General features: G+C 42.3%; 1 protein-coding gene across 13 annotated transcripts in view; it reads right to left on the reverse strand.

Moving 5' to 3' along the window:
• Positions 1-2402: 2402 nt before the first annotated feature.
• Positions 2403-12101, reverse strand: part of LOC108697539 (lysine-specific demethylase 2A) — a 165265-nt gene continuing 155566 nt past the window's right edge. For 12 of the 13 annotated variants that reach the window (XM_041571207.1, XM_041571206.1, XM_041571198.1 and 9 more), the window contains 3 exons: positions 11649-11807; positions 11350-11565; positions 2403-3400 (listed from right to left, as the gene is read on the reverse strand). In XM_041571207.1, coding sequence (XP_041427141.1) covers positions 3219-3400; positions 11350-11565; positions 11649-11807 — 557 coding nt within the window. In that variant the 3' untranslated portion in view covers positions 2403-3218. Of the gene's footprint in view, positions 3401-3587; positions 5269-11349; positions 11566-11648; positions 11808-12101 lie in introns of those variants that run through there. The other variant, XM_041571199.1, reaches the window with a different exon arrangement.

Genomic DNA, 12101 nt, shown 5'->3' on the forward strand with positions numbered 1-12101 from the left:
TAAAGACCAGAGACCTCTTCAGAGGTGCATTTAATCGCCTGCCATTCCAGGAGATCGCTGTTATTTCAGCTGCCATTTTTGGGTATTATGCCTGTATCTTGAATCCCCCTGTGGAGGATAGAAAAGTAGAAGGATAGAAAAGTAGAAGTAAAGAAAAGAGAAAGTGGTGACAGAAAAGAAATGAGTACATGGTAATAATGCCAACATTTCCCACCCTACTTCCCCACATAGTGGAGAAATTTAGTTACCACAACATTCAAAATCTTTGGAGGGTGCGCCTGAAACAGAAGGTCGCACTGTTAACTAAGTGATAACAATTTTAATCAGAAGTGAAGATAGAGTCTTTACAGCAGTGATTCCCAACCAGTAGCTTGTGAGCAACATGCTGCTCTCCAGCCCCTTGGATGTTGCTCACAGTGGTCTCAAACCAAGCACTTATTTGTGAATTACTGACTTAGAGGCAAGTCTTTGTTGCATAAAACCACATATTCTGCAAAACAAACCTCAAATAGGTTGACAGTCACCCAAGGGGCTACCAAATGGCCAATCACAGCACTTATTTGGCACCCCAAGAATATTTTGCATGCTAGCGTTGCTCCCCAACTCTTTAACATCTGAATGTTGCTCACGGGTTCAAAGGGTTGGGGATCCCTGCTTTACAGACTTAAGTAACAGGACTATATCAATAGGTATGTGTAAGGGTGACAACCCATTGGTTGCTCCATGGATCCCACTTAATATGCAATTATCCAGGTTAAATCGTCACTATAAACTGTGTTTGTTATGAGAGTAGCTGCACAAGTTGTTAAACTTTATACCATTGCAAACTAGTATAGCTTTAGTAGTTGCAGAATAGGGTTTGGTAAGGCCCATATGTGTAACCTGTAAAGAGGATTGATGAATGAGCAATTACCCTGCTCATGGACGTCGATCAAGCCACTGGGAGTACTCTGTTGGCGAGGCAAAGAATTGTGTTTTCCCATCCACTTATATCCGAAGTTTGGCGGGGTACATCATGGCATATTGAAGCCCTGCTTTACTGTTGTAAATTGCTGGCGTTGCTTGTGTAGATCATTGGAAAAGTCAGGGTAAAGAAATACTATTGTATTTTCAAACTTCAATTCCTTTTTGCGTCGGGTGGCCGCCAGAGCTGCAGCTGCATCTCTCTCTCTAAAATTCAAGAAGCCGCTATAGGTTATTTTATTAGAGGAACCCTAAAGGTATTATAATCCCCTATTGTCCTAAATGTAAATCAAACAACGCTTCTTTATTTCACTGTGTGTGGGAATGCTCTTTTATTTCAAAGTTTTGGGGTAAGGTTGGTAATTTCCTAAATAGGAAACTGAACATCGATCTCAAGCTACCTCCTGAATTGGCATTACTTGACTTTCAGGTAACTTCCTCTCCCAAGATAAAACTTTGGAATAAATCAATTTTTTTTGTTTTGTATTCAAGAAATATCCCCATATTTAAAAGATGTTTTGTCTTATCTTAGGTCTCTTTGCTTGGATGGAGCAGTGAGCTTTAGATATGGTAGCTCTGGCTTTAGGGACAAATTTTTGAAACTTTGGTCCCCGTACTTTAACTTTCTGTGTTCTGAGGATAGAGCCATTATTGAAAAATGTATGTTTAGTTCTGATAGAGATTCTCCTTTACATACTCACAGTGGTTTTAATAATTGATGGAAGATGTGCTCTTTTCTGTATAAGATCTAGTTAATTGTTTTGTTGGATTGATGGAGAGGATGTTTCTTTTTACTGCTATGTTTATTTTTATTTTGTTTCATTTATTTATTTTTCTAAGTTATCTATGTTCTAAGACATCATTCAATGTTTATTTTCTTTGGATTGATAGGTAATAATCCTTTTCTGTTGTATTAACTGATGGGCTTATGTCAGCCAATCCTTTATGTTTTTTCATGCTGTTTATTCAAAAATGCTAATAAACACAATAGAAAACAAAATGGGTCTTGGAGGAGTCTGGCAGGCACTCGTGTGCTCGTTCAATAATGAAGATTGGGGACAAGGTTTCGGCCACGCATTCGGCTTTGAGCCAGCTCTCCAAGAATTTAGTAGTATTGGATCCTTCGGCACTTTCAAGGAAGCCAATAATCCTCACATTATTCCTTCGCAGGCGATTTTCTAGATCATCCGATTTTACCTTTGCCACCCCATGCCTATGTGGCCTCTCCACAAATCCGGGCCTGGGTGAGAAATCAGATGCGAAAGAGGAATAGGGAAACAGTCTGGCTCAAGATCAAAGGCAAACCTACATTTACCTAGTATTTTAAATTGGTCCTCTTGTGGAATCATGTTGCAGGAAATATAGTCAAATGACAAAGCTCAAACAATGCAATATAGTTTGTTAGAAAAATTATTGCAAAGATCAGAAACACAATCTAGTTGTATCATAAACTTTTTTTTATTGCAAAAGAAATAAAGGGAAAGCAAGATCGCTCCACAGAGAAAAATATTATCCAGGCTCTTTTTTTTATACAATCTAATGCCAGGTCAAAGGCGAGGACAGCCGATTGTGCCACTGGCACTGACATACATAACACTCTGTGTACCTACCGGCATTTAATATATATCTATATATGTATATATCCACAAATGGCTGCACTGGTGCATAAAATAAATGTACTATTAAGTGTAAATGAATGTCTGTACTCTGTATGAGAGGTAATGGGCAAACAGCTACAATCCAATTAAAAAAAAAAAAAAACTATTTATCACAAAACCTGCCTGTTCCCTCTCAAACATATAATTAAACACACAACTCATCAGACACCTATATAACTTTAGCGGAGCATTCTCTCTCATATCTCTCAAATCCCTAAAAGGCAAAACAACAACAGAAAAAAACCCTTAAAACAAAACCTTCCTTCACCCTTGCTATGCACACTGACCAGCCTGAAGAATAGAGTGAGTTAAGCAAAAAAATGAGTAAGAGTTGGCAGGGTGCCCTAATGAGTTGAGGGGCCCCATAAACCATTAGGGCACTATGCCAACCACAGTTGGTTATATACACGTTTTAATGGCACATTTCCTTGGATCAAACAATGGTTTCACTGGAGGATGTAGGCAGAGATTCCAATTATTGCTCCTTCTTTGTATCTTATGGAGTGGCAGGAGAGAGCAGATGAGAGGCAGGGGAGATTATGTTCTTCCACATTCCTCCTCTAACCTCTTCCAGTACAATTAACAGGTCCTTCCACTCTAGGTGATCCTCTGGATAAGGTTATCATCTGATAGACAATACAAGATGCTTACAGAGAGGTCTGAAATAAATCCCTCACAAGCTCCCCGAGTAACCTGCTTGCAACCACGCAAGTCAATAAGGGACAGGTTGGTGGCACGTCGTAGATATAGAAGAGACTCATCTGTCACCCCTTTACAACCTGTAAGAAAAAAAAGATGCCAGTTTATCCATTATAATAAAATACTTCAAAAATTTTTAAACAATTTCCCTTTTCTCTGTAATAATAAAACAGTAGCTTGTACTTGATCCAAACTAAGATATAATTAATCCTTATTGGAAGCAAAACAAGCCTATTGGGTTTATATAATGTTTAAATGATTTTCCAGTAGACTTAAGGTATGAAGATCCACTATCCAGAAAACCCCAGGTCCCAAGTATTCTGGAAAACAGGTCCAATACCTGTACTGCCACCCCTTTCACCTCTCTTATTACAAGGCACAAATGATGCTTACGGCAGTAGAGATTCTGGCTTCCAAAATTAGTGCAGCTATTCACATATCAGTTTAGTAAATGTGTCAATTTGTGAAAACCCTGAAAAAATACAGAACTGCTGCAAATCCTCCAGGATTTCACAGTTTAATATTTGGTGAATCATCCCTTTGAAGCCTTGCTCTAATAGTTCAGGATCTTTGCGGCACCACACGACTCCAGTTAAAAAAAGAACCCCCACTAAATTGCATTTTGATAGCACTACCTAAATTACTATAGCCAGAATTAACAATTTGCCTGCCAAGAATATGTCTAATACTTGCTGGCAGGCAAAGGACCTCACTGCCAAGATTGTATTCATATGTTCTACAGATGCTGCACTTTTCCCTTTTAGTTTAGGAGAGACAACAGCCCCTGGACAACGAGTGGAGATCCAAAGTGGAAGCTCAATGTTGTTTTTGAAAACATTATCAAAATCGCCAACTTTAGGAAAGTTGGAAGTCTGGAGTAAAAACACATATTTGCCCATTTTGGATGCAGGAGAAGTGAGTATTTTCAAAAATAGATGTCTGGGGTGAATTAATAATTTTGCAGGTTTACCCCACATAAAATGTGTAGATTTGCAGTAGCAAATGATAGTGCACATGTCTATATTTTGATTTTAGCATTAAAATGTTCATTAAACGATTCTGATTGCCTAAGCGATCCAAAATCTTCAGTGCTTTGAAGAAACCCCTACCGCAAGCATAATGGGGAAGTCTGGGCCCAAGGTTAACACCACAAAGCTGGATAAATACCTTTCATCCTCACAGCCTGCCTCGGATCCCGCCACAGAGCGGGAACAGGCCCCATCTTTACCAACGGCGGAGTCTCCACAAACAGCGCCTAAAGAGCCGTCTAATGCGGATCTGCTGCAGGCAATTAATGACTCTCATACTAGCACAACCTCGCAACTAGATACCATCACGGTGGATCTGTCGCTCCTTCGCCAAGATGTGCAGAATCTGCGCGACCGTACTAAAGAAGTGGAGCAGAGGGTGTCAGCAGTGGAAGACACCGTGCAACCGATCCCTGCGGAGCTTTCCCGCCTGTCTAAACAGCTAACCGAGGTAGTCGCTAAGGCGGACGATCTTGAAAATCGCCTGCGGCGAAATAATGTCCGCCTCGTGGGCCTACCCGAGCACGCTGAAGGTAACGCGCCTGAGCGCTTCATGGAGGACTGGATGCGGCAGAATCTGGGGGCTGATACCTTTTCCACGCTCATGGTTATCGAAAGGGCCCATCGCATTCCCACCAGGCCTCCGCCACCAGGGGCCCCTCCGCGGCCGGTAATTATGCGCTTTCTTAATTACCGCGATCGCGATGCAGCATTGGCAGCAGCCCGGAAGAAGGAACAACTAACCTACAATGGGAATCGCATCTCCCTGTATCCGGATTTCTCGGCCAACGTCCAAAGGCAGCGGGCGTCTTTTCAAGGGATAAAGAGAAGACTCATCTCTGCGGGGCTTACCTACTCAGTCCTCTTCCCAGCAAAGCTCCGAGTGATAGAAGGCGACAAGGCCCACTTCTTCACGTCCCCTGTTGAAGCAGACAAATGGCTTGATTTTGTCCAGGCCCAGAGGCATCCGGGTGGCGACCCAGCCAGGCGATAAAGTATCCTGGCCCTATGTGAGTAATCCGCCAGCGGCGGATCCTTAATAGTAGTCTTTTCAAGGCCCCCGCCCCATGATATTCTACTTCTCTCACCAGAAGCCTTAACACGCAGACGGGGGATGCTTGGCCAGAGTCTATTTCCCAACCATGCCCAGGACATTATTACAGGATCACTCCTGCTAAAGTGGACTATGCAGTCTTCCCTTCCTATCCCTGTGGCACTAACTCTGACTCATACAATGCCACCGAGAGTCATCCCCTTCCTCCTTTTTCCCTTTTTCCAATAATAATTTTTTTTTTTTTTTTTTTTCCTCTCGGTGATGAGAGACTATCCTGTCTATAATATGGCTCACAAGGTGCAGCTCCCAACTGGCCCCTCCCGTCACCTAAAGGCCGGTACTGATACTCCCATTTTGAGCCGCAAAACTCTGTTGTGGATTGCATAATATTGGTACGCGATGGGGAAGAGCATGGCTAGTACTTAGCCGGATTACCCCCCCATAGAACATGATTCAGTTATGTTGGGGTCGAGGCCCGCCCATGTTGGAGGGTTGGGCAGGGTGGGTTAGGGTTTGTTTGGGACAGTTTTTCTTGATTGTTCTGTTGTACGGTTCATTGATTCTATTTGCTAGACAAGGTCATGTTTCCCTAGTTCACAGAGGCACTGATGTATCACCATCAAAAGTGCTACGATGTAGCAACTATGGCCCTTCAAAAGGCTCTCATTTGGCGGAATGGCAGCACAATTGGTAACACTGGTTTCCTGGAATACCAGGGGACTCAACTGTAAGTTTAAAAGAGCTCAAATGTTTCAGTATATTAAAAAACACAAACCAACAATTCTCCTCTTGCAAGAGACTCATCTTGTAGGTCAGAAGCTTCTCTCATTAAAGAAACACTGGGTAGCTCACTCCTACCACTCCTCCTTCTCAACCCATTCTAGAGGAGTGTCTATATTGATTAAGAAAGGGATCCCCTATGAGTTCTCTGGAGTCAAGACTGACTTCTACGGGAGATATATAATATTGAATTGTAAAATAGCTAACCAGCCCCTCACTTTGGTTAATGTGTATTGCCCTCCCCCCTTTTCGGTCACGCTACTTGACCACATTTATGCAGCTCTCGCCTCATTTCCACCTGGCCCATTGTGTATAATGGGGGACTTCAATTCTGTATTGGATGCCAATCTAGACAGGCTGAGCCAAGTATCCATACAGGGACAGGACCTGAGACGTTGGGCAGATGCTCTAAGCTTGCTGGAGCTCTGGCGCTGGAAACACCCAGAGGTCCTGCAGTATTCTTGTCACTCCTCTAGCCACGCCACCCTATCCCGTATAGACCTAGCCCTAGCATCAGCTGATTTTGCTCAATTAACTGTCTCAGCAGAATACTTGCCCAGGGCATTCTCCGACCACGCGCCCCTGGCCATCACAATTCGTACAGACGGCAACAAAAGCAAGCCAACTTGGCGTTTATGCCCCCTATGGTTAACTAACGGAAAAATTAGTGATCGCTCTCAAGAGGAGTACATAGCTTACTGGGACATAAATCTAGACAGCGCTACACCGGATGTGCTGTGGGAGGCCTCTAAGGTGGTGGCTAGAGGAGTACTCATTAACGAGATTTCAGCGGTTAGGAAGAACGCCAGGGCTGAGGCAGAGGAAGCAGAAGTAAAGCTGAGGGAGGCGGAGGTGACATATATTCAATCCCCTAGTGTGGATACACATCTGACCTTATGCCAGTCACAACGAACACTCGAACTAGCCCACACTGCTCTCACTAGGAAAAAGCTTCTATATGCTGATCAAAAAATTTTTGATCAGGGGGACAAAGCTGGGAAGCTCCTGGCAAGACTTGCCTCAACAAAAGGAAATCAAACACTAATAGCTAGAATTCGGGATTCGGCAGGAGTGCTAACTGACACACCGGAGGGAATCCTTGATTCCTTCAGAGCTTTCTACGAGAAATTATATGCCACGAGAGTAGAATACACGCATACCCAGTTAATTGAATTCTTAGAACCTATTCCATTCCCCTGCTTGACTAGGGAGGAGGCAGATTTCCTAGACCAGCCCATAACGGTAGCAGAAGTGGCAGAAGCACTGGCTGGCTTGCCAACAAATAAGACCCCTGGCATAGACGGATTCCCAGCGGCCTGGTATAATCTCCATGGTAATCTATTAATTCAACAATTGCATAGAACATTTTCTTATGCTATTGAAAGTGGTTCGCTTCCCCCCTCCTTTTATGAGGCGGCCATAGTTCTAATCGCCAAGGAAGGTAAAGACCCAGAATACTGTGACTCGTACCGGCCCATCTCACTTATTAACACCGATGTTAAAATCTTCGCAAAAATCTTGGCCACTAGGTTGGCGAAGGTAATCACCTCTATTATACACCCCGACCAAACTGGCTTTATGCCTGCTAAATCCACCAGTACCAACCTTAGGAGAGTATTCACCCACCTTCAAACGAGTCATACAAATGGGGGCGCCAGAATTATGGTGTCGCTCGACGCCACAAAGGCGTTCGACTCAATCGAGTGGCCATTCCTTTGGGAGGTGATGCGGCAGTTTGGGTTTGGGAGAAACTTTCTCACCTGGGTCCAGCTTCTGTACTTGAAACCCACGGCGACAGTGAGGATTAATAATTCGCAATCCCCCCCTTTTTCGCTAGCTCGGGGAACCCGCCAGGGTTGCCCCCTATCCCCACTACTATTCGCAATTGCTATTGAGCCCCTCGCACTTATTCTTCGCACGAACCCGAGAGTTATAGGGCTTAAATATGGCCAACTGGAAGATAAACTGGCCCTATATGCAGATGACCTGCTGCTCTTTCTAGAGAATCCCTATGGGGCTTTACAGGCGGCCTTTCAAGATATTGAGAGATATGGGACTTTCTCAGGTTTGATAATCAACAAAACTAAGTCGGTCATACTCCCAATAGACCCGGTTTTGGCTCCATCTCCCTCAACCCTTGACCTCCAGTGGGTCTCTAGCTTCAAGTATCTAGGCATAACTATCTCCCCAGTTACCTCTCTTTACTCCAAGAACAACCTTGACCCTGTTATCAAACACTTTAAAGAGGCATCCTTGGTTTGGTCCAGGCTGCCTATCACTCTCTGGGGCAGAGTGAACCTTTTTAAAATGATATACTTGCCTAAAATGCTATATAAACTTCACAATTCCCCAGTGTGGATTCCAGAGGATACCTTTCGCAAAATAAACTCACTACTGGTATCCTTTCTATGGGCTAATAAGTCTCCTCGCATTGCATTGTGCTCTCTCACGGCCCCAGTCATCAAGGGTGGCCTGGGTCTGCCGCATCTCCGCCACTACTATATGGCTAGCCAAATGCACCACCTCCACTGTTGGATACATAGAGATGTAGAAGATAGGGCTCTACTCCTACTTGCTAATAGAATTGGTTCACTGGAAGCCATTCAACACCTGCCATATAGACAACTGACAGACTATGAGGACTATCCTACCACTGTCTCTACCCCATTCAAGGCCTGGAGGATGGCATGTGCAACTGCAGGGCATAAACCCCCACTAATATCACCATACCTGCCTCTATGGCGTAACTCCAACCTGCCCCATTTACAAAGCATACCAGATTTTCATTATTGGCCACTGTTGGGCCTTAAAGTCCTTGGTGATGTATTGGTGGACCAAACTTTCCCTACCTTTCTGCAACTTAAAGAAAAGTTGCAGGCCCCCCACCTCCAGCTATATAGATATTTCCAACTTAGGCATGCCTTTAGGGCACAATTTAACACTTCACCTATTACCTATGCTAATCCCACAGTGGAGGTGATCCTGCATAACCCGGAACGTAAGAAATTAACCTCAAGGTTATACCATGCATTGATGGATAAGATGCCCTCCCCTTTTGATAGGGCTAAAAGTCGTTGGCAACAATCCATTCCCAATCTTAGCGATGAACAATGGGATGAAGCCACTGACTCCCTTTATGACGGATTGATCTCTCTCAGAGATAGACTCATACAGTACAAGTTCACCCACCAAATATATATCACACCTGCCAGAATGGGGAGGATGGGCAGGCAGGGGACCAACCTCTGTCCCAGATGTCAAGAACCCATGGCGTCCTTCTTACACCTTGCGTGGCAATGCCCGCCCATACAGAATTTCTGGCAACGGGTCACTCAGTACTTAGCTGAGAATCTTGAACTACCGAGTATATGCTCCCCAGAAGTATGCCTATTAGGTCTGGTGGACGAACTATTGCCATTGAACAGGTCAAGGACGCTCATGAGAACGTTGTTATTCTATGCTAAAAAGTTGGTGGTGATGGGCTGGATGGGAAATAATACCCCTACTATTACTGCCTGGACCAATTTGATCAATAAAAATTTACCATCTCTCAAGCTTACATACATTGCCCGTGGCTGCCCGTCGAAATTTGAAAGGGTCTGGAATCCCTGGCTCGATGTCAACCTAGTTGATATGCCCTGCTGACTCGGTTGCTAGTTAGGAGACCTCTTTCCTTACATTGCAGGGGCATTGCCATAGTACATCACTACATGTATACTGTGTCTACTGTGCTCTTGTGAATGTGCAGGGTTTAAAACCTTGAGTAATATGTGTCCTGAACTGAACCGTAAGTTGTGTATTCTTTTTTTCTTTTGTTTCCCCCTTCTTTTTTTGTACCCCTCCCCTGAAACTTAATAAATAAAATCTTTAAAAAAAAAAAAATGTTCATTAAACACCTGGGGGCACATTTACTAAGGGTCAAATATCGAGGGTTAATTAACCCTCGATATTCGACCCTCGAAGTAAAATCCTTCGACTTCGAATATCGAAGTTGAAGGATTTACGCAAATACTTTGATCGAACAATCGAAGGAAAAATCGTTCGATTGAACGTTTCGAAGGATTTTAATCCATAGATTTTCCTTTGATCAAAAAAAGCTTAGAAACCTTATGGGGAAGGTCCCCATAGGCTAACATTGCAGCTCAGTAGGTTTAAAGTGGCGAAGTAGGTAGTCAAAGCTTTTTTTAAAGAGTCGACCGATTTTTAGTTCGAGTTGAAGTCGTAGTTGAAGGTCGTAGTAGCCTATTCAATGGTCGAAGTACCCCAAAAAAACTTCGAAATTCTAATTTTTTTTTACTTCGAATCCTTCACTCGAGCTTAGTAAATGTGCCCCCCCTGGTGTTCATATTTAGGGTATTTTACCTGGGTACCTAGTTTACTGTAATTGATAAGATGCTGTAAACTGGAAGCTATGAAGTAAATTTTAAAAAAAATTCGAACTTTTTTTATAAAAACGGATAACATTAGGAAATCATTGCAACTTGGGTCAGTTTTTTCTAGAAAGTTAAAGTTTCCTAGGGTAAATTTACTGTTGGAATTTTGGAGATTGAGTGATGCTTTAGAAATTTTGTAGTGTACTGCTGGGAGTTTGACACAAAAATATCTAAAAAAACAAAAAAAAACAAAAAAAAAATTATGTTGGCGCTTTTAGGAGACAAGGGACTTTCCAAATCAGTTGCATTTTCATGTGTAAAATTATGTTTATATTTTAGGAAATTTACTTTTTTTAAATAGTTTAGATATTCAGAAACTTATATCCTGTTACAGGAGTGAGATTAAGCTAAATCTTTAGCATATTTTGTCCTGACTAAAATCATAGTTTTCCTATTTAAAATTACGTGATTTTTTTCATTCAGAAACCAGAAACATGTAAAGTTTCACTGAATATAGCAAAAGACTTTGTGTACACATAAATGAAGCTGCAACTATAAAAATAAGCCTTATCTTTGCCAAGCAACTTTTGCATTTAATTTATACCCTGTTCCAACCATGTTGTGCTCTCTTTTATTTAGGAACATTTCCTGAGGGCAGCTTTTAGTTTAAATATGAAAATTATACATTATTTTTACAGGAAAACCTTATCTTTCCAAGTCTGCGTCAATGTAAAGTATAAAGAAACATGTATACATATTGTACGTTTATAAATATTTGTAAATAAGATGCTTACCTGCTAAGTGTATGTGAGTGAGTATTCCTCTTGTAGAAGAGCCCACAGCTGTAAGGAGGTTTACAGACTGATCGGAAAGCAGGGGACAGTGGCTGAGGTCAAGCTTAGACAGAAGTGGGCAATGGCGCATGATTAACCTTAAAGTAACATCAGAAATATCAAGGCCAGAAAGGCGCAGATCTGTTAGCAGACGTAGCTTGCTGCGAGAGTCATGTCCTGACAGAACAGAGCAGTGGATAGATACAATTAAATAAATTAATAACAACAAGCACATAGTAATTCCCTTCTGCAAAAAGTACCTGTTTTGTCTGAGGCTGGTGTAAGCAACTCTCTAATCTGAGTATCTTTGATTCCAACAGTCCAGCGCAGGTCCAGAGTACGCAGGAGGGGACATCTGCAGCTAGCAAGGGCAGAGACAGCAGACCAAGTGCACCCAGCAAGGATTAAATCCTTCAGACCTGTTACAAACACACATATATAATGTTTAGTTAATTTAACATAAATAATAGGCATCAAAAATTTGCATTTGGTTTTTATTTTTTGTTATTTAACGATTATTCAGCAGCTCTCCAGTTTGAAATTTCAGCGATTTGTCCAAATTACCCTAGCAAGAATGCATTGATTTGAATAAGAAAGAGGAGTAAAAAAAGCAATGACAATAAATGTTGTCTCACAGAGCATTTGTTTTTAAGATTGTGTCAGTGACTTGAAATAACTATAAAAAAGGAAAAAAAATGAGGCCAATGAACTAC

Source organism: Xenopus laevis, chromosome 7S, assembly GCF_017654675.1.
Source record: "Xenopus laevis strain J_2021 chromosome 7S, Xenopus_laevis_v10.1, whole genome shotgun sequence".
NCBI lineage: Eukaryota > Metazoa > Chordata > Amphibia > Anura > Pipidae > Xenopus > Xenopus laevis.